The sequence below is a fragment of the Stegostoma tigrinum genome, chromosome 44 (genome assembly GCF_030684315.1).
Source record: "Stegostoma tigrinum isolate sSteTig4 chromosome 44, sSteTig4.hap1, whole genome shotgun sequence".
NCBI classification, from domain to species: domain Eukaryota; kingdom Metazoa; phylum Chordata; class Chondrichthyes; order Orectolobiformes; family Stegostomatidae; genus Stegostoma; species Stegostoma tigrinum.
The window spans coordinates 9,683,027-9,705,892 of NC_081397.1; the positions used below are offsets into that span (position 1 = coordinate 9,683,027).

Genomic DNA, 22,866 nt, shown 5'->3' on the forward strand with positions numbered 1-22,866 from the left:
ACTTTCCTGCACTCGGCCCCCTACAGCCTGGAATGTTATGGCACGTCGAGTTTCATTCAAGTTCTCTTTAAAGGCTGGGAGGTTTCCCACCTCAACTACCCTCCGAGCCCCCACAGCCCTGTGGGTGAGACAATCCTCAAACCCCCTCTCAACCTCCTGCCTTTCACTTTCAAATGATGCTGCCCTTGTTATTTACACTTCCACCCAGGGGAGCAGCTGCTTCCTCACCCCCCACCCCCCAGCAGTCCCTGTGCCACACAGACTGGCACACCTCTATCAGTTCCCCCTCAGCATTCCCTGCTCCAAAGAAAACAGCCTGAGCTTACTGAGCCTCTCTTCATCGCTGAAATGCACCACCCCAGGGCAACGTCCTGGTGAATCTCCTCTGCACGCCCCTCTCTATAAGACTTACACTTCCAGATTTTTATTGCGCTCAAATTCTACCATCGGGTATGAGCGGGGTTTGAACTGGGATCCCGGGAAAATGACCCAGGCAGCTGGATTAATAACCTCACGTCACCTTCCTAACTGAGATGGTTAATTGTTTCTGACTGGCACGGACTGGATGGAGCGAATGGCCTTTCCCTGTGCTCTGTCTGTGTCTGATCTGACTGTCACTGTTACCTCGCAGCGTGAATTCGATATAGTCGCTGGTCACGTTAAAAATGGTGCCGTCGGTTCCTGTGTTGATCGCTGCACAGTGATACCTCCCGACGCTGTCTCTCCGGAATGAATGAATAACCAGCTCACCACCATCGGCAGTCACATGGGAGCTCGCACTGCCGTTCCTTAGCGGCACGTTGTCTCGGTACCAAATGAACTGGGGCTCAGTGCCTTCCCTCACCAGGCACCGGAGAACAAGGCGGTCCCCGGGCTGTATCTCAGTCCCGTTGGTGCGGGGTATCAGCACAGCATCTGAGACAGGAACTGAGGAGAAAACACGCCGAGTTCAAAACCATGGAGTTCGCCCATCGATTGAGGCTATCAGTGGGGACCAGTTTAATGCAAATAATTTAAAAGGGAGTGAAGCAGTTTGATGGATTTAAAATCTAATGGAGAGCTTTAATTCTCCCCAATTATCAACATTTTGGAGATTATCATTGAGAGAAAGAAAATCTAACCATCGCGCCCCCGATGTTCAATGGCGTTGCCGTTACTGCTTCCCTCAGTATTAACATCCTGGGGGTTACCATTAACAGAGAATCTAACCATTGAGCCCGTGATGTTAATGGCGCTACCATCACTGAATGCCCTCACACGGCCAACACCCTTGGGGAATGTGACCAGTGCATCATACAGCGTGGAACAGGCCCTTCGGCCCATTGCGTCTGCACTGACAATAACTATCCCGAAAGGTGCGCGAATTCCAATTTCCCACCCTGGCCCCATATCCTGAAATGTTATGGTGTGACAAGTGCTCCTCCAAATATATTTTAAACGTTTATTTTAGGTTTCTGCTCGCCACTCTCGTCCCATTTGCATGAACCTCGGAGTGAAAAAGATTTTTTTCTGTCAAATCCCCTCAGAATCTCCTGTCCCTTACACTAAATCTGTGCCCCTTCATGAGTGACCTCTCAACCAAGGGGAACAGATGCTCTCCATTCACCCTGTCCACCCCCCTCATAATCTGATGCACCTCATTCATGACCCTCTGCAGCCTTCCCTGCTCTAAAGGAAACCATCCCAGCCTATCTACTCTCTCCTTACAGCTCACTTGTTCCAACCCAGGAAACAACCTGGCTCTGTACCCCGTCTTCTGTACCCCCTCCAGTGCTATCACAACTCTTGAGAAGCTCAACACCATCCATAGAAAAAGCTATGGGAGGGGGAGTGGAAATGGTTTGCGACTGGGAGGTGCAGTTGTTTGTTGCGAACTGAGCGGAGGTGTTCTGCAAAGTGGTCCCCAAGCCTCCGCTTGGTTTCCCCAATGTAGAGGAAGCCACACGTGGTACACATCCGCAACACATCCCTCACACCCCGTCCCCGCCACAACCGCCCAAAGAGGATCCCCCTCGTTCTCACACATCACCCTACCAACCTCCGGATACAACGCATCATCCTCCGACACTTCCGCCATTTACAATCCGACCCCACCACCCAAGACATTTTTCCATCCCCACCCTTGTCTGCTTTCCGGGGAGACCACTCTCTCTGTGACTCCCTTGTTCGCTCCACACTGTCTTCCAACCCCACCACACCCAGCACCTTCCCCTGCAACCGCAGGAAATGCTACACTTGCCCCCACACCTCCTCCCTCACCCCTACCCCAGGCCCCAAGATGACATTCCACATTAAGCAGAGGTTCACCTGCACATCTGCCAATGTGGTATACTGCATCCACTGTACCCGGTGTGGCTTCCTCTACATTGGGGAAACCAAGCGGAGGCTTGGGGACCGCTTTGCAGAACACCTCCGCTCAGTTCGCAACAAACAACTGCACCTCCCAGTCGCAAACCATTTCCACTCCCCCTCCCATTCTTTAGATGACATGTCCATCATGGGCCTCCTGCACTGCCACAATGATGTCACCCAAAGGTTGCAGGAACAGCAATTCATATTCCGCTTGGGAACCCTGCAGCCCAATGGTATCAATGTGGACTTCACCAGCTTCAAAATCTCCCCTTCCCCCACCGCATCCCAAAACCAGCCCAGTTCGTCCCCTACCCCCACTGCACCACACAACCAGCCCAGCTCTTCCCCTCCACCCACTGCATCCCAAAACCAGTCCAACCTGTCTCTGCCTCCCTAACCTGTTCTTCCTCTCACCCATCCCTACCTCCCACCCCAAGCCGCACCTCCATCTCCTACCTACTAACCTCATCCCACCTCCTTGACCTGTCCGTCTTCCCTGGACTGACCTATCCCCTCCCTACCTCCCCACCTATACTCTCCTCCCCATCTATCTTCTTTTCTCTCCATCTTCGGTCCGCCTCCCCCTCTCTCCCTATTTATTCCAGAACCCTCACTCCATCCCCCTCTCTGATGAAGGGTCGAGGCCCGAAACGTCAGCTTTTGTGCTCCTGAGATGTTGCTGGGCCTGCTGTGTTCATCCAGCCTCACATTTTATTATCTTGGATTCTCCAGCATCTGCAGTTCCCATTATCTCTGATACGCTATCCCATCATTATCCTTATGCTTATCTAAGGACTGTTTAAATGCCCCTCATGTGGCTGAGTTCACTACATTGGCAGGCAGGGTTCTCCACGTCCTTACCACTCTCTGTGTAAAAAGCCTGTCTCTGACATCTGTCTTATATCTATCACCCCTCAATTTGTAGCTATGCCCCCTTGTACAAGCTGAAGACATCATCCACGGAAAAAGACTCTCACTGTCCACCCTATCTAATCCTCTGATCATCTTGTATGTCTCTAGTAAATCTCCTCTTAGCCTCCTTCTCTCCAATGAGAACAGACCCAAGTCCCTCAGCCTTTCTTCATAAGGCCTGCGCTCCAGACCAGGCAACATCCTGGTAAATCTCCTCTGCACCTTTTCCAATGCTTCCACATCCTTCCTTTAATGGGGTGACCAGAACTGCATGCAATATTCCAAATGAGACCACACTAGCGTTTTGTACAGTTGCAGCATGACATCACGGCTTTGGAACTCAGTCCCTCTCCCAATAAAACCTAAAACACCGTAAGCCTTTTTAACAGCACTATCAACCTGGGTGGCAACTTTCAGGGATCTATGTACATGGACACCAAGATCCCTCTGCAAATCCACACTACCAAGAATCCTTCCATTGACATGGTATTCTGCCTTCCTATTGTTCCTCCCAAAGTGAATCACCTCACATGTATCCGTATTGTACTCCATTTGCGACCTTTCGGCCCAATTCTGCAGTTTATCCAAGTCTCCCTGCAACTTGCAACATTCTTCCACACTGTCCACCACTCCACTGACTTTGGTGTCATCTGCGAATTTACGAATCCATCCACCTATGCCTGCATCCAAGTCATTTAGTAAAATGACAAACAGCAGTGGTCCTAAAACAGATCCTTGAAGCACACCAGTAGTAATCGGACTCCAGGCTGAATATTTTCCATCAACCACCACTCGTTGCCTTCTTACAGAAAGCCAGTTTCTAATCCAAATTGCTAATTCTCCCTCAATCCCGTGCCTCTGTATTTTCTCCAATAGCCTATCATGTGGAACCTTATCAAAGGCTTTACTGAAGTCCATGTACACCACATCAACTGCCTAACTTCATCCATATGCTTGGTAACCTTCTCAAAAAACTCAACGAGGTTTGGGAGACACAACCTGCCCTTGACAAATCCATGTTGACTATCTCCAATCAAATTGTTGTTTGCTAGATTATTATAAATCCTATCTCTTATCAACCTTTCCAAAATTTTTCCTACAACAGACGTAAGGCTCACAGGTCTATAATTGTCTGGGTCATCCCTACTGCCCTTCTTGAACAAGGGCACAACATTTGCAACCCTCCAGTCCTCTGGCACTAAACCTGTCGACAATGAGGACTTAAAGGTCAAGGCCAAAGGCTGCGCCACCTCCTCCCTAGCGTCCCAGGCAATCTTTGGAAAAATTCCATCTAGCCCAGGGGATTTATCTATGTTCACACCTTCTAGAATTGATAACACCTCCTCCTTACTCACCTTAATCCTTTCAATTCTATTAGCCCGTAACTCAGTCATCTGTTCTACAATATTCTCCTGTTCCTCAGTGAAAACAGATGAGAAATAATCATTTAGCACCACTCCAATCTCCACAGGATCCATACACAACTTCCCACTTCTGTCTTTGACTGGCCCTATTCCTAACCTAGTCATCCTCTTATTCCTCACATATCTATACAAAACTTTAGGGTTCTCCTTTATTTTACCCAGCAATGTCTGCTCATGTCCCCCCCTTGCTCTTCTTAACTGTCTCTTTAAATCCTTCCTAGCTAATCTGTAACTCTCCATCGCCTCATCTGAACCATCTCATCTCATTGTCACATAAGCCTCCCTCTTCCACTTACCAAGAGATACAATTTCTTTAGTAAACCACAGTTCCCTTCCCTCATCACTTCCTCCCTGCCTGACAGGGACATACCTGTCAAGGACATGCAATATCTGTTCCTTAAGCCAGCTCCACATTTCAAATTCTCACCCTAAGGGCAATGTGGGTCAACTGATAGCACATGGATGCAGTGATTCAACAAGGCAACTCATCACCACCTTCTCAAAGCGGGGCAACGTGGGACGGGGACTGCATTGCCCATGTCCCACATGTGAATACATAACTCCCAATGGAGTAGGCCTGCCTGTCATCGTTCACCAAAGATTGCACCCTGTTTCTTGTATATAATTTAAGTTCAGTTCATTTTTAGAATCGGGAAGTGAGAAGCAAGCTCAGTAATGGTGAAACTGAGATAAAATGGTGTTATCTCAGATTCTCCAGCATCGGCAGTTCCTACTGTCTCAGTAATGGTGAAACTGAATGGCTCATGAAATCATGCTGAACAGAGACAAAATGCTGTTGTCGGGAGAAGGAAACCAGCCATCCTTACCCAGCATGGAACTCTGTGTGATTCCGAAACAAAAGTGAGGGGAATTACTTCGAACTGCCTTCTAAATAGGTCGTGTAAGTCAGTCTCTTCTCAGAAATGCAGTCTTCTGACAAAGTTCTCTCCAAATTGTGATTTTAAAAATACACCCTGAAAAATACCAAGCCCAAACCTCACCCTGACAATCATCAACACTTGACCAATCACCTCTCTTCACACTCTAAATGCCTGGTATTCTGCCCAAAATCAACACTTTGCTCATTAACATAACACACCTTTATATTTTGGACAGAAGATCAGAAGAGATGGGGCAGGTGTTGGTTCTCCAGCAAAATATCTAACCAAATATTCAGGGGGTGCATGATTTTTGGAAATGACAGGGAGGGAAGCAGTGTGGGTGATATAGCTCTGTACGAGCTGGAATAGATATGGCAGCAACAAGAATGATCGAGCATCAGATGGTGTAGAAGCTATCATGGGCGAGGAGAAAACTGTATTGGCTGGAGTTTGGAAGAACGATGGGAGGCATTGAATCTTAGGATGTTCTTGGTAATTGTACTGTGTACAATTCTGTTCACCCTGCTACAGGAAAGTTGTTCTGAAGCAGGGAATGGTGCCAAAAACCTTCAGAAGGATGTCACCGAGACTAGAAAGTTTGAATTATAACGAGAGGCTGGATAGGCTGGGGGTTTTATTTCTGACACATTGGAGGCTGAGGGGTGACCTCAGAGAGGTTTATAAAATCCTGAGGGGAATATGTAAGGTGATAAAGCCGAGGACTTCTCCCCAGGGTAGTGGGGGCTAAATCTAAAGGGCACTGGATAAGCTGAGATAGGAAAGGTATGTGAGGGGAAACATTTTCACACAGAGGGTGGTGCACATATGGAATGAGCTGCGAGAGGAAATGGTAGCGGCAATGACAACATTCAAAAGAAATTGCCAAATGCAGGCAAATGGGACTTTTTGGGAAACCTGTTCGGCGTGGACAAGTTCGGCTGAAGGGCCTGTTCCATACTGGATACCTCTATGACTCTAATATCCAAGGCTGTGTCACTTTAATCCAAAGTGACGTCTTCAATGACAATACACTAGTTTTGAGAGATCTCATCAGCAGTGGTCCCTGAGCCGATGGATCAGTTACTCTTTGGGAGAGAGTCCTTCTGAACTCACCTATCACTGTGATCTCTATGTCTTCACTGTGCAAAGGGCCTGTCACCTCATTTCTCACCGAGCAATGGTAAATCCCTTTGTCTTTTCTGCTGATGGTTTCAATGTTGTAAACAAGCTTAGTACTGTTGGAAAGCTCCCAGTACAGCTCCACACTTGAGCCCTTGTAGAATTGGTAATAAATCGGCAGAGAGCCATTGGAGACTGAACAGATTAAGGATGCCATATCTCCTTCGATTAGCTCCTTTCCTGATTGAATTACTAGTTCTGGCTTTGACACTGGAATTCCTGCAAATATAAACAAATGTTAGGTCCCTTTGCTTGGCAGAGTTAATTGCAAACTCAACTAAGAACTTAATCACAATCACATCCATTCTCATGTCCATTTTTGTAGGTTCAGTCTTTGGATGTGTGTCACTGGGTAATCCAGCATTTATTGCCCATCCCTAATTGTACAGAGGGATGTTTCAGGCTGTGGGCTCATTGTCTAAAGGAGACAGGGTAGGACTGAGATGGGGGCAAATGTCTTCACTGGGAGAGTGGAAATCCTGTGGAATTCTTTGTCACAGAATGTGTTTGGGCTGAGAACATTGCTTGCTGTTCAGGAAGGAGTTGCATAGAGTTCACATGGGCCAAGGGGACAGTGGGGGGCAGTGAACTGTGTCAGATGATCATCCATGATCCCATTGCGCAGACAGAACAGGCTGGAAGGGCCAAATGGCCAACTCCCGTATAATAATTTCCATAATTTTCTGGGGAAGTGAATCCCACAGGCTTCCCACTCTCGAGGTGAAAACATTTCTCCACATATCAATCCTAAATGGGTGACTCATTACCCTGTGCTGTTTGTCTCTACAGCTCTAATAAATGGCTGTGGATGTGGGGAATGATGATAATCTGTCTCTACTTTGAATCCTTCACAGTTTAAAGAAAGGAACAATAATAAACGGTACTCACGCCTGATGGACAAATGGAGCTGATTACTGCGTTTCCGCACCTTACTGCCCATAACTTCGCAATGGTAAGTACCCGAGTCGGCCAGACGAGCTGGCTCAGGGATGGAATTGCTGTGGTCGGACGGAGACTGGATAGGGATCCCATTTCTGTAAAAGCCGTACCGCAAGGAAGCTTCGGAGAGATTCTCTTCAACCAAGCACATCAGCTTAAACCATTGACCATCAACTAGCTGTCCCTCAGGATACACGGTCAGCTTAGGGACAGCGAATGCCTCTGGAAAGCAAAAGGACATGTTTCCGTTTGAGCTGTAGAGTGTCTGAGCTTGGGAAAGCTCAGTGATTAGAATGAGAGCAAGAAAATCCTGAGACAGAGTCAGCACGGGAGACTCCTAACCTCCTTCAAGGTCAATGAAGGCGGTTAGCATCATGTCAGGTGAAGCTCAGATTTGGTGATGACCACAACATGTTTGGAATGAAAACGTGCAACCACAGTGAGAGCGTTGTGTCTGGTTCACCCATTCTCCACATTGTTGGAGGGATGTGTTAGCACTGGGAGAGGGTGCAGAGGGAGATTTATCAGGAGGCTGCCTTGGGGGATGGAGAGTTTCAGTGATGGAGAGAGATTGAACAGACTAGGATTGTTCTCCTACATCCGTGGAGATTGAGACAGGGAGACATTATTGAGAGGTATAAAATGATGAAGAGCATAGGTCGAGAATGCAGGAAGAAACTTGTTTTCCCTTTGGTAGAGGGACCAATGGCCCAGGCAGTGGGCATAGACATTAAAGATAAGGGGCAGGAAGTTTAGAGGCGTTGTGAGGAAAAACACTTTCACTCACCGAATGTGGAACTCACTGCCAGTAAGGGTGGGAGAGACAGAAACCCTCATCACATTGAAGAACTGTTTAAATGGTCCCTCATGATGCCAAAGCTCTGGGGCCAAGTGCTGGGGAAATGGGGATTAGAGAATAGTGAGGTGGCTGTTTCTGACTCAATGGGCCGAAAGGCCTTTAATTTGTGCTGGAGACTCTGCAATAATGACAGATACTTACCTCTAACGGAAAGGTGAACATTGTCGCTCCTCTTCCTCAGATCAGAATTTGTCTCGATCGCTTCACAGGCGTAATTCCCAGAAACGTTTGCAGCCGCTGCGTTGATCGTGTACACACCGCCAGCATCCGGCGCTGTCTCCAGGGCGCTGCCATCTCTGTAAAATGTGTAGTGAAGCCAGATGGAGCGCCGTGCTCTCCGAGCAATGCACGTCAGCGTGACCCGGAGCCCCTCAAATACTTCAGCCGCCGGCTCCACCCTCAGTACGGGCTTGGCAAAGCGTTCTGGAATGTAACACACAGTCGGGGCTCATCTATCAACTGTTATAGTCACAGAGCGAAAGGTACAGCAGTGATGAGGGGCAAAGAATGTGAGCATTTAGTGACAAATGTCAGGGGACAGTGCAAAACATTATCCTTCTTTTGCTTTCCAAATATGAAATTCTGTCTCAAAGCCATATAAAAAACATAGAATCAGGCCCTTCTGCCCAACTCGTCCATGCTGACCCAGTTTCCTAAGCTAATCTTCCATTCACAACCATTTGGTCTGTTGCCCTCCAAGCCTTTCCAGTTCAAATACCTCATATTGACACAGAGGTAGAGAAAGACCAGAGGACAAAGTTATTTAAAGACATGAGGAGGATAAACATTTGCCTTGCTCCCATCCCAGGATTCCAGAAAACAAAAAGGGAATTGAGCTATCGGGAGAGGGTGCATCAGCTGAAGCATTGGAAGCAGATGGGTCACCTTTGAGGTGTATAAAATCATGAGGGGCATAGATAAGGTAAATAATCAAATTCCCACGTGAGGGCAATCCAAACCTGGAGGTTTAAGGTAACAGGGGAAAGATTTAAAAGGGACCTGAGGGGTAACTTTCACACAGAGCGGGAGGTGCATGCGTGGAAGGAACTGCCAGAGGAAGTGGTGGAGGTGAGGACAATTACAACATTTAAAGACATTTGGATGGATACACGATTGGAAATGTTTCGAGGGATATGGGCCAAACACAGGCAAATGATACAAGTTCACTTTGGGAAACCTGGTCAGCGTGGGTGAGTTAGGATAAAGGGCACGTTTCTGTGCTGTGTGATTGTATGACCCTATTTAGTGATGATGGATCACAATGATTGACATGGGTCACATCGACAGATTGCAACTTTCTCAGCTACACAGAGACAAAGGCTTGTCTAATGAGGGGAGACTGAGCAGGTTGGTCAGAGTTTAGAAGGATGAGAGAAGATTCCATTGCTGAGTGTTGGGTAGCTCAGTTGGCTGGTTAGCTGGTCTGTGATCCACAACGATTCCAACAGTGTGTGGTTCAAATCCCACACTGGCTGGAGTGACCACAATGGAATCTCCATCTCAGACTCTCCCCTTGCCTGAGGTGTGGTGACCCTCAGGTTAAACCACCTCCTACTCCCCTCCCTCACTAATGGGATAGTGAGACCACAGTGACTTCACTACCTTTGCCATTGCTCACAAACCATTAAAGGCAGCTTGGGTTAACAGGGCCATTAAGAAGGCATATGGGACATTAGCCTTTGTCAGTGAAGGCATAGATTATAAAAGTGGGGAGGTGATGTTGGAGCTGAATAGGACTTTGGTGAGGCCACAGCTGGAGCACTGTGTGGCAGTCCGGATCACCGCAGAAAGGATGTGATTGCACTGGAAGAGTTGCAGAGGAGACTCCCCAGTACATTGCCTGGGCTGGAGCATTTCGGCGATGAAGAGAGACTGGGTAAACTCGGGCTGTTTTCTTTGGAGAAGAGAAGGCTGAGGGGGGACCTGATTGGGGTGTGTAAGATGATGAGGGGCATAAACAGAGGGAGTAAGAAGCAGGTTTTCCCCTTATTCAAACGGCCAATAACAAGGCAGGACATCCATTTAAATTGAAAGGCACTAGATTTAGAGGGAAACTTGAGGCTTGTAATACCCAGAGGATGGTGGGAATGTGGAATGCACTGCCTGGGAGGGTCGTTGAGGTGGGAAACTCCCAAATGCTTAAACAATACTTGGATGAGCACTTCAAGTGTCAGAACGTTCAAGGTTGTGGAGGCCTCGCGCTGGGGACAAAAGAACTCGTGTCACTTTAGCAGTACAGACAGGATGGAATAAAGAGATTCTGCTGTACTTTGTGACTGAGAATACCTCCAGTGTTTAAATTAAAAATCAAGAGAAATACGCACATTGCCTACCACAGAATGGAATATCAGGTACGTACCTTGAACTTGAACGTGAACATGTTGTGATTCTGACCCATCAATTTTGCAACTGTACAATCCACTGTCATTGGTGCTTTTTACTTTAATGTGATATGAAGATTCATCTGTTGTAGACTTCATTGAATGGATCTTCTTTCCATTTCTATAAAAGGTAAAGTCCTGCTTTGTCCACCAATAATAGTATTGGCACTGACAATTCAGTTCCAGTGTCTCTCCTTCCAAAGGTGAAACTGGGACAACATAGAAAGCCACTCGTCCAGCTAAGATCGAAAGCAAAGTCACATCATTACACTGGCAACTGCTCCTACAACATTCGTTATCACATTGTTTCCAAAATGGATTTTCAAGCATCAGTCCTGCCAACCTATTCCGAATATTTTCTACAATCCAGCCCAGACAACTCCTGTCAGAGATAATGGAAACTGCAGATGCTGGAGAATCCGAGATAACAAAGTGTGGAGCTGGATGAACACAGCAGGCTCAGCAGCACCTGAGGAGCACAAAAGCTGATGAAGGGTCGAGGCCTGAAATGTCACATTTTGTGCTCCTCAGATGCTGCTTGGCCTTCTGTGTTCATCCAGCTCCACACTTTGTTATCTCAGACAACTACTGTCAATCTTTTTGCAACTTAGATGGAGTGTTGAAGATCGATTTGCTCTCCTGACCTGAGGATGATCCATAAAACAGGGCATCAGGGAGGCTCAGTGGCTCGCACTGATGCTGCATAGCCCTAGCAACACAGGATCGATTCCACCGTTGGGTGACTGCGTGGAGATTGCACGCTCTCCCTTTGTGTGAGAGTTTCCTTTAGGTGCTCCAGTTTCCTCCCACCGTCCAAAGATGTGCAGGTTAGATAGATTGGCCCTTGCAAATTGCTCATAATGCGTCCAAGGGTGTACCGGCTCAGGTGGATTAGCCATGGGAAATACAGGGTTAGAGATGGGATGGCCCTGGGTCTGGGTAGTTGCACTTCAGAGGGTCAGTGTGGACTTGATGGACTGAAAGGCCTGCTTCCGCAATGTCGGGATTTTATCATTCTATGACCACAAGAAACAGGAGCGCAAGGATGGCATTTGACCATTGAGTCCCCTCCACCTTTCAGTGACATAAGACCTGAAGATTATAAGATGTAGGATCAGAATGAGGTCATGAGGTCATGATCATGTTGAAAGGTGGAGAGGAATCGATGGCCAAATGGCATAATACTGTTCCTGTTACTTATGGTCTTATGGCTCCTCCTCAGGTCAGGGGACCAAACCTGTACTGAAGGTCCAGAAGATGTAGGATCAGAATGGGGTAATTCAGCCTGTCGATTCTACAAGCGATGTACGTTCTAGGTAATGGGGGAAAAGTTTAAAGGAGGTGTGAGAGGCAAGTTATTTTTACACAAAGGTTGGTAAGTGCCTTCAATGCACTGCCAGAGGAGGTGGTGGAGGTGGATACAACAGCAGCATTTAAGAGGCATCTTTACAGGTACATGGCCAGTCAAGGAATAGAGGGATATGGACAGCTTCGAGGTAAAGGGTTCAGCTCAGTAAGGCATCATGTGTTGGCACAGCCTTTTGGGCTTAAGGGCCTGTTCCTACACTGTTCTGTTGTTTGTTTCTTGAATACTGTACACTCCACTTCCATGGGCCTTTCTATGTAAATGAAATTCGAAGTTCACTGAGCAGTGATGACATCTTCAACAATTTCGCTTTTGACCATGCACTATATAGCACACAGTGATAATACCCACCAGTTTCATGTGTAAGTGAAGTACTTTCCATTTTTGGACCAAGAACAATTCCTTCTTGGTCAGCCCACATTACAATTTTAAAGTCTCTCCTTCTTTTACGAACCCACTTCAAGATGGCAACCGAGCCGAACATTTCAGCCAGGGCCCATCCACTCTGACCATTTCATTCTCTTTTTTCATTTTCCTCTTTTCTGTCTTTGTGTTTTTTTTTCTGTTTTCTTCTCCTGGTCTCAGCGTGGACACAGCGAGGCTTCCTCTCAGCTCGGTGTGGTGGCTTCCCAGCCCAGGGTGGGAGGCATTCAGCAGCCCATAGCAATCTCTCAAACCCAACGTCCGAGATAGCTGGTGGAGAAAGCAGGCCCCAATGCCACATAATATGGTGTGGAGCTGGATGAACACAGCAGGCCAAGCAGCATCTCAGGAGCAAGAAAGCTGGTGTTTCGGGCCTAGACCTGCCTACCCAGTGACCAGAACTGCCAGCAGCTTCGGCCTGGGCATGTTCCACGGGCAGCAGGAGATCAGAGGCAGCAGCAGCGGCTGCGATGGTATCACAGCCCGATGTGGGAAGAACAAGCAGTGAGGAGGGTTCCTGGGCATTTGCAGCGGTAGCCATGAGGCTGGGCAGCTGAGTTCCCTCAGAGAGCGAGCTGCACAGAGGGGACTAGGGCCCAGCAAGCACTCATTAAAAACTGCTGAAGTTTTCACTTGATTCCTTTATTTTTCTAGTTTATATTAAGAAATACTTCAATGTTAACTATTACCTTATTTCTTTATTTCCCTACTTCTTCTATGAAGGTCTGTAATTGCTAACTAATGAAACATTGTTTCCTTTATTGTTTTGTACTTAGTTACATCCAATACAAGAAATAGGCAAGGGAACCAGCAATATAAAGGAAGATTGCAAGAGTTTCTTTCAACATATAAATGGCTAAAGAGAGGCAAAAATGGGCTTTGGTCTGCTGGAAAATGATGGTGAATCAGTAGTAATGGGGAACAAAGAAATGGCTGAAGAACTGAATAAACACTTTGCATCAGTCTTCAAGGTGCAAGTCACAATCAACATCCAAAAATTCAAGAGAGTCAGTGGGAGGGCAGAGATGAGTATGGTGGCCCTCACCAAGGAGAAGGTGCAAGAAAAACTGAATGGACTGAAGGTGGATAAATCACCTGGACCAGATGGACTACACCCCACAGTTCTGAGTGAGAAAGCTGAAGAGATAGTGGAGGTGTTAGTTGTGGTCTTTCAGGAATCACTGGAGACAGGGATGGAGCCAGAGGACTGGAAAATCACGAGTGTAACCTCAGTTTAAGAAGGGAGTAAGGCAAAAGGTGGGAAATTACAGGCTGATTGGCCTGACCTCGGCCATTGGTAAGATTTTGAGCGTATTGTGAAGAATTACATTTCTGAATACTTGGAAGTACATGGTAAAATAGGACACAGCCAGCATGGTTACCTGGCAAATCTGTTAGAAATTTTTGTGGCAGTAACAGACAGGTTAGACCAAGGAGAGGCAATAGATGTTACCGACCTAGACTGGCAGAAGGCCTTTGGCAAGGTGCTGCACAAAAAGTTGCTGAGGAAGATAAGGGCCTATGGTGTTGGAGGCAAGGTACCAGCATGAATAGAAGATTGGCTGCCTGGCAGGAAGGAGAGAGAGCGGTGATAAAAGGGTCCTACTTGGATGGTAGCCAGTGACAAGTCAAGATCTACAAGGGTCAGTCACAAGGTCTTCACTTTATGAAACAATGACCTAAATGAAGGAACTAAGGGCATTCTGGCTAAGTTTCGCGATGATACAAAGATAGGTGGGGCCACAGGTAGTACTGAGGAGGTGGAGAGGCTGCAAAAGGATTTAGACAGGTCAGGACAGTGGGCAAAGGATCTGTAGATGAAATACAATCTGGGCAAGTATGGGATCATTCACTTTGGTAGGAAGAATAAAAGTATAGACTATTTTTCTAGACGGGGAGAAAATTCAGAAATCTGAAGTGCAGAGGGACTTGGGAATCCTCGTCCAGATTTTCCTAAGGTAAACTTGCAGGTTGAGTTGGTGGTTAGGGAGGCAAATGAAATGTTGGCATTTATTTTGTGAGGACTGGACCATTAAAGCAGAGATGTAATTTTGAAGCGAAATAAGGCTCTTCTCAATCCACATTGGGATTACTGTGAGAAATTTTGGGCCCCATATGTCAGGAAAGATACACTGGCCCTGGAGTGGGTCCAGAGGAGGTTCACGAGAATGACCAAGGAATGAAAGGCTTAACATATGAGGAATGTTTGTGGACTCTAAATATTTATCAATGGCGTTTTGAAGGATAACTGGGTATCAAACTGAAACTTACAAAATACTGAAAGGCCTGGCTAGAGTGAACATTGGAAATATGTTTCCATTGGCAGGACCAGACGAGGACCTGAGGGCACGACCTTGGAGTAAAGAATGAGGAGAAATTTCTTCAGCCAGAGAGTGATGAATCTATGGAATTCATTGCTACAGAAGGCTGTGGAGGCCAGGCCAGAGAGAGATAGATTCTTGATTGTCAAGGGGATCAAAGGTTATGTACAGAAGGCAGGAGAAAGGAGTTGAGAAACTTATCAGCCGTGATTGAATAGTGGAGCAGTTTCAATGGGCTGAATGGCCTAACTCCTGCTCCAATGTCTTAATGTCTAAAATTGGACTAGAAGAGGGTCCATATTGGATCTTGTATTGGCTAATGAGCCTGGCCAGGTGAGAGGCCATTCAGTTGGAGTGCCTTTTGGAAACAGTGATCACAGGTGCTTCTGTTTTAAGATAGCTATGAACAAGGATAAACCAGGACATTGAGGGAAGTTAATAAATTGGGGGAGTGCAAATTATGCCATTATTAGGCAACAGTATCAGAGAGTGATAGTTGGAAGGAGCTGTTATTAGGCAAGTCCACATTTGGTCAATGTCGCTGGAAGGGCCTGTTTCTGTGCTGTATATCTCTGAGACTATCTTAGTCTCCAATTGGTGCCTCATTAGTTTGAGACTGTATCCTCTGCTCCTATACTCTCCCATGATGGGGCAACATCCTCTTGGCATTGACACTGCCAAACCTCCATATGTTTCAATGACACCACCTCTCATTCTTCTGAATTCCAGTGAGTATAGTCCCAACATTTTTAGTCTTTTCTCCTGAGACAATCTTTCCAGACCAAGGTCCAGCCCAAATGAACCCTCTCTGAATTGCCTCCAATGAAATGTTTGCTTAACGGGAGCAAAACTGATCACAGTGCACCAGTTATGATTTCATCAGCACCTGCACAGTTGCAAGAAGACATCCCTACTCTTATACCCCAGCCCCCTTGAAATAACGATCAATATTCCATAAGCCCTTCTTGATTATGTGCTGCCCCATGTGCGAGCTTTCTCAGTTTCATGCACAAGTCCCTTCCCCCTGCTACCAGTCCTTTTGCATTGGAGCTTTCTGCAGTTTCTCTCCAATTAAATCATACTTTGTTCTTTTGTTCTACTTGCCAAAATAATCACAAATTTGATTTCTTCTTCCAAAACAACCTGTTTTAAGTCTCACACACATTTGAAGTATTGTGGTGGAGTTAAACTTTGTGCAGATTTACTGAATGGTCTCTGTCCAATGTGACCAAATCAATGAAACTGGTCACTGATCCTCATTGAAACTGGTGGCATATCCACACAGGAAAAGAGTTGAAAATGATTCTGGTGCCCAATCTTTGAGAGAGTATCTCTAACTCCGGACCTGAAGGACTGGGATCAAGTCCCATTTGAAGCATGTTTTGGAAAAGGTCGCTTAAAAGATTGTACAGCAAGACTTCAAATTTCCAAACAATTATTCAAGAAATCAGCAGTTCCCTCCTACCTTGGGTGTTCCCACAGAGAGCGAGATTCACTGGAAAACAGAAGGGAATTGAAATGCAAATGTCATTATTTGTGACAGTGTCCTGGAAATGGCAAAGTAAAGACAATGTCAAAGCAATGAGTGCGGAAGCAGCAGAGAAACAGCATATGCCCTTTCGGTAACTCAATGGGCATCGGTAACTGTTAAATCTCATTGAAGTGGAGGCAGAAATAGGAATTGACATGAAGTGCATGGTGGCACCATTGGTTTCTCGCCCTTGTTTCAATCCCCCTTCAACTTGTGCTTTGTACCCTTCGTCTTTTATTTATCCCCGCATCTTCCCCTCCTGTTTTCTCTCTCTTTCGGTTCCCAGTCACCATGCCATTCTTCATAAACAAGCAAAGGACTCCACATTTCTAGGTTTTTAAACAATAAAGTGCATTTGGGAAGACTTTGGAGCCCATTGTAAAGGATGAGATTTCTGAATATTTGGAATTGTATGGTAAAATAGGGCAAAGTCAGCATGGTTTCAGGAATGGGAGTTCATGCCTGACAAAATCTGCTGTAATTCTTTGAGCAAGTAATGAACAGGGTAGACCAAGGAGAACCAATGGATGTTATCTACCAGGACTTCAAGAAGGACTTTGGTAATGTGCCACACAGGTGGCTGCTAAGTAAGATAAGGGCCCATGGTGTTAGAGGCATGGTACTGGCATGAATAGATAATTGGCCGTCTGGCAGAAAGCAGAGAGTGGGGTTAATGGGGTCTTCTTCAGGATGGCAGCTGGTGACAAGTGGTGTTCCGCAAAGGTCAGTGTGGGAGCCACAAATTTTCATTTTGCACATTAATTATCTAGATAAAGCTACTGTGGGCATTCTGGCTAAGTTTGCAGATGACACAAAGATAGGTGGAGGGACAGGTAGTGATGAGGAGGTGGCAAAGCTGCAGAACAATTTGGACACGTTAGGAAAGTGGCCAAAGAACTAGCAGATGGAGTACAACATGGACAAGTGGAAGGGAATGCACTTTGGTAAGAAGAATGAAAGCATGGACTATTTTATAAATGGGGAGAAAATTCAGAAGTCTGAAGTGTAAGGAGACTTGGGAGTTCTAGTCCAGGATTCTCTCAAGGTAAACTTGCAGCTTGAGTCAGTACTCAGGAAGGCAAATGCAATGTTGGCTTTTATTTTGCAAGGACATGAATATAAAAGCAGGGATGAACTACTGAAACTTTATAAGGCCACACTTGGAGTATTGTGTGCATTTTTGGGCCCCAAATCTCAGGAAGGATGGACTGGCCCTAGATCAGCTTCAGAGCAGGCTCATGAGAATGGTCCTGGGAATGCGCAGCTTAACATATGAGGAATGCTTCAGGACTTTGTGACTATACTCATTGGAGTTTAGAAGGATGAGGGGACGTCTAATTGAAGCTTTCAGAATACTGAACAGCCTGGACAGAGTGGATGTTGGGAAGATGTTTCCATTGGTAAGAGAGACTAGGACGCAAGGGCACAGCCTTAGAGGAAAAGGAAGGCCCTTTATAAGGGAGATAAGGACAAACATCCTCAGCCAGAGAGTGGTGAATCTATGGAATTCACTGCCACAGAAGGCTGTGGAGGCCGGGTTATTGAGTTTATTTCATATTGAGACATATAGGTTCTTGATTATCAGGGGGATCAAGGGATATGGGGAGAAAGCAGGAGAAGGGGTTGAGGAAGTTATCAGCCATGATTGACTGGCAGAGCAGACTTGATGGTCCAAATGGACTAATTTCTGCTCCTATGTCTTACGGTTTTATGATCTCTCGGTTCAAAAAGATTTTACTCGCATCCCCTCTAAACCTTCTGCCCCTTAACATCAATCTAGGTCCCCACACTGGTCTTGATCCCTCTCTCGTCAGGGAGAAGTTACTTCTGTCTACCCTATGAATGCCCCTTTTCATTTTGTATGTTAATCATGGCACCCTTTTTCAAACTCCTCCACTCTGAGGAAACCAAACCCAGTCTGTCCAATCTCTCTTCATCACTGAAACTCTCCAGCCACCAAAGCAACATCCTGGTAAGTCTCCTCATGCTGATTAAAAGAGATGGTATTTTCATTCTCTGATCAGTTAGATATCTCCCCCCTATATTGTTGGAGACTTTGTTTCCCTTTGCAGATAATAAAATTATACTGATCCATCCACAAATCAACATTTTCAGATCCTAGTGCACGTGTGTGCATAACTTGCATCCTTTTCTGAGAAGATTGAATAATATTATTTTGGCATCAAAGGACAGTAACCTGAAACGCTCATCTTTCCTTTCTCTCTCTCTCTCTCTCTCTCTCTCTCTCGCTCGCGAAATGCTGTAATACAGACTCCCAACTATTTTTCCGTCCTTATGTCTGCCAAGTTTCATTTTTATGTTGGCCAGGGTAATTTTCCCTCACTTTCTGGCAACTGAGAAGGAAGTGTTGGGTGTTTTCTGCTGCAGAATTTAACCTCATGTAACCAGAGAACAGCACGGGTATGTCAGGAACAAGGTTCCCCTGTAACACATACTTACAGAGAATCAGAGGTACAGAGACCTGCAACATTCCTGATGTGGTTTTGCAGGACATCAGCCCAATTCAGTGTGACCTGGTGCCTGCTGCATTGATGCCTTCTTTCTCACACATTTACCTGGAACAGAAGACAGTAAGTTTAGAAACGGCAAAAGGAGGCTGCTCTCTCCAAACTTTTTGAGCACTTCCAACTAAATTGTTCCATTCAAAGGTACAGGAACAGACCATTCAGCCCTTCCAGCCTGTTCCACCATGCAATGGCTGATCTGCGGCCAAGCTCCATTTCCGTGCCTTGGGCCCTATCCCCTGCATATTGTTGCTGAACAAATATTGATCCCACTCAGACTGAAAACTAACAACTGACCCAGCATCCAATGCCATTTGTTGGAGGGATTTCCAAACCTCTCCCACCCTTCGTGTGCAGAAGTACTTCCCAATGTCTCTCCTGAACAGTCTGGTTCTAATTCTCAGACAATGTCGTCCCCATTTCTAGAATCGCTGAACAGTGGAAATAGTTTATCTTTACCCACCTTGTCTTTTCCTGTCAACATGTTTGATCAGGTCACCTTTGACCTTCTAAATTCTGGAGAAAACCGGCCTCATTTGTGTAAAATCTACTCATAACTTAGCCCCTAAAGCCCAGGTATCGTGCTTGTAAATGAACATTGTACTCTCTCCAAGGCCAATCAATCCTTCCTAAAGTGTGGTTCTCAGAACTGCTCCAAGTGGGGTCTAAACAGGGTTTTGTACAACTGCAGCGTTATTTCCTGAGCCGTTGTACTCCTGTCCTCTCGATATAAAGACAAGCTGTATTGAACATGAGTCAGTCCCCATTTGGAATATCGTGGACAGTTCTGGTAGCCACACTACCAGGGGGATGTGAATGATTTGAAGCAGGTATAGAAACACTTCACCACGACATTAACCAAGAGGAGAGATTGGACAAACTCAATCTGTTTTCACTTGGAAGTTGAAGGATGACGAGCAACCACAGATAGAATGGACAGTCGGAGATTTTTCTTCCCAGGGAATTAATGTCCATTTCCAACAGAGGCAGGTTTCAGGTAAAAGGGGGAGAGTTTAAAGGAGATGTGAGAGGCAGTTTTCTTTTTTACACAGAGGGTAGTAAGTGTCTGTAATGCCCTGCCAGAGGTGATGGTGGAGGCAGATACAACAGCTTCATTTAACAGGCACCTTGACAGATACATGACCAGGCTGGGAATACAGGGATAGGGACAGCCTGGAGGAAAAGGGGTTCCAGGTTAGAAAGGCATCATGTGTTGGTGCAGTCTTGGTGGGTTCCTGTTCTTTGCCTTTATCTTTGTCTCATTCCATCAGCTCTTGGTTATTTTCTGAACCTGTTTGTGACATTGTAACTATCTACGCACCCAGTCCACTCCAACAGGCTCTTTGAACATTCATTGTATTTCACTTCATTCCACCTAGAAAACACCCTCATCTATCTGCCATTGGTCCAAAATGAATCACCTCACACTGATAGTCTAGAATGGCATCATGGGTCGGCACGGACAATGTGGGCCGAAAGGCCTGTTCCTGTGTTGTACTGTTCGATGCTCCACCATAATAAAGCATGGGACGATTCTACCCCAACAGATCGCAACCACAAATCCTAATTCCCATCCCCAGTGTGGATGCAAGTTTTCCTCAACCCTGGTCTGTCAGAGAACAAGCAGAATCTGGACTGAGAAACGTGACCAATTTGTACCAATTTGAACCACAAAACTGGCGCTGACTCTGGGAGAGCAGCGCTCCCCTTGGAAAGGAAATACAAAAATCACTGGAGAAACGCAGCAGGTCGACCAGCATCTGTGGGGAGAGAAACAGACGTGGGCCATTAGGAAACCTGGTCGCGATGGACAAGTTGGGCCGAAGGACCTCGTTCCGTGATACATGACTCTGCGACTCCAGTTCATGTCGCTGTCCGGAATCAGTCTGTTCCCTGTTCGCTGGGAATTTCGTATTCGAAGCAGATCTAAGCACAGCGTGAATGCGTCCCTCGGCCAGTCCCCATGCCCGGAGTCCTCGCTGCTTCTGAGATTGGAGAGAAAATGCAGCCAGCATCTGTCTGACGGCCAGCTTCGAGACTGAGAGACAGGAAACCTCCCCAAGACGTGGCACCCAGACACTCTCAACACCTCCCCCCACCCCCCGGCCCGCCACCCGCGAGGAGGAAGCCCATATCAGCCCTGCAAGGTGTTTGCAAGCTGCGCTTCAGCAGAGTTCAGCGGCCAGTGCAGAGGTTGTACAGATTTCTGTAGCTGGCGTGACAATGATATATCGTCACGTCTCTTTCTGCTGTTCAACCTGCAACATTTGTGGCTGAAGTCGGCATCACTGCAGAAAGTGAAAGCAAAGCAAATTTCGCAGCCCACCAAGACACAATTACTCTGCATCGCCCCGGCCTTAACATGCCCCCGTTATGTCGAGTCCCCTTTTGCCACAGTTAACACCTTTGTCCTGCACCATCACTGATCTGTTCCACTCCCCCCTCCTCTGTCCAAACTATTAAAACCCCGACTTTTCCCACCCCTCTCGGTTCGGAGAGTTCGCTGCACTCAAAAGTTAACTTTGTTTCTCTTTCTCTCTCTTCTGCCTGAGTTTCTCCAGCGCGTTCTGCCTTTAGAAACTGTGACATTAACTCTGTTCCCGCCTCTCCCATCACATCTGTTTCTTGTTTTTGTTCCCCCACCCCCCGCCCAATCCTCAGGCTGACACTCCTGAATCAGAAAGGAATACAGCAGCATCGCCAGTTTGCATGTAGACAACTTTTGGACACACCGTCTAAAAGCGTTGAACTGATATTTCCAGTGTTCAGCACATCCACACCGCGCCACTGACCGTCTGGTTTTGACATCACAGGGTTTTTAAAACAAAAAAAAATGTTCAGACGATGAGTGCTGGGACAGGACCAGGAATACAATGATCTGAATCACAGTATTCATAAACACAAAAACTATGGGGAATGCTGGAGATCTAACAAAAACAGAAAGTTCTGGAGAAACTCAGCAGATCTGGCAGCATCCATGGAGACAGACAGAGGAGTAAGACAGAGTTAATGTTACAGGTTATAAACACAGAAATAACTGGTCTAAGTGTGACAAACCTTCTCTAAACTGTTTCCAACGCATTAACATCCTTCTATAAGGATAGTTGAGCAACACCGTACAGTACTGCAGATGTGGAAACACCAATCTCCTCTAGAACTGAAGCATAACCTCGCGACCCTTACATTCAGTTCCCCTCACTATGAGCCAGAACATCCTGTGAGCTTTCCAGATCGCTTGCTGCCGCTGTGCACCAGCCTTCCATCCTCACAGAACTGGCCGCCTGCAATGTGTTGATTTTCCCACTGGCACACTGTCAGAAAGTTGAGTGTGTTTCTTCTTTGGTTCTGAACGAGAAAAGGGAAATGTAGTGGCAGAGGGAACAGCTGTGTTGCTGTTTTGATGCAGTTTCCACTCAATGTTCCATTCAATCTCCACCCTCTGGGGGCGACTGTAAACAGCACGAGTGGTGGCACCACTTTGAGCAGACACCCCTCGGCCTCTGAAAAGGAAACCCCACATCAGCCCTACAACGTCTTTGCAAGCTGAGCTTTATCAGAGTTCAGCAGTCAGCACCCAGGCTGAATAGACCCCTGCAAGCATCATGACGATGATATATTGTCAGGGCTGTCAGCCTTCAAACCAGCAACATCTGTGACTGAAACAGAAATCACTGGAGAAAGTGAAGCAAATTCCACAGCTCACCAAGCACAGTTACTCTCCATTCCCGTCACCTCACTACATCCCCATTTAATATCACTATTTACCTTTCTGC

At 46.5% G+C, this 22,866-nt stretch overlaps 1 protein-coding gene across 6 annotated transcripts; it reads right to left on the minus strand.

Annotated features, from left to right (window-relative positions):
- Window positions 1–474: 474 nt before the first annotated feature.
- On the minus strand, window positions 475–22,529 carry LOC132206961 (Fc receptor-like protein 3). Of its 6 annotated transcripts, none has more exons than XM_059642076.1 (8): window positions 22,277–22,529; window positions 19,029–19,144; window positions 16,503–16,532; window positions 10,906–11,166; window positions 8,688–8,969; window positions 7,637–7,909; window positions 6,683–6,967; window positions 475–927 (listed from the first exon to the last, which is right to left on the minus strand). In XM_059642076.1, the coding sequence occupies exons 2-8, from the start codon at window positions 19,081–19,083 to the stop codon at window positions 512–514; spliced, it is 1,602 nt and encodes a 533-aa protein (XP_059498059.1). In that variant the 5' UTR covers window positions 19,084–19,144; window positions 22,277–22,529; the 3' UTR covers window positions 475–511. The 6 variants fall into 6 exon arrangements, with proteins under 6 accessions (XP_059498059.1, XP_059498058.1, XP_059498060.1 ...); XM_059642075.1 differs by having other exon boundaries at window positions 22,151–22,529; XM_059642077.1 differs by lacking the exon at window positions 22,277–22,529 and adding an exon at window positions 20,891–21,131.
- Window positions 22,530–22,866: the final 337 nt, after the last annotated feature.

Excerpts from the sequence above, each read along its gene's own strand:
- LOC132206961 (XM_059642076.1), bottom strand. The coding sequence starts at position 19,083 with ATGTCCTGCAAAACCACATCAGGAATGTTGCAGGTCTCTGTACCTCTG. Across the intron at positions 16,533-19,028 it reads CTCTGTACCTCTGATTCTCT|TGAATCTCGCTCTCTGTGGG; the intron begins GTAAGTATGTGT and ends TCTGTTTTCCAG. Across the intron at positions 11,167-16,502 it reads TCTCTGTGGGAACACCCAAG|CTGGACGAGTGGCTTTCTAT; the intron begins GTAGGAGGGAAC and ends TTTCGATCTTAG.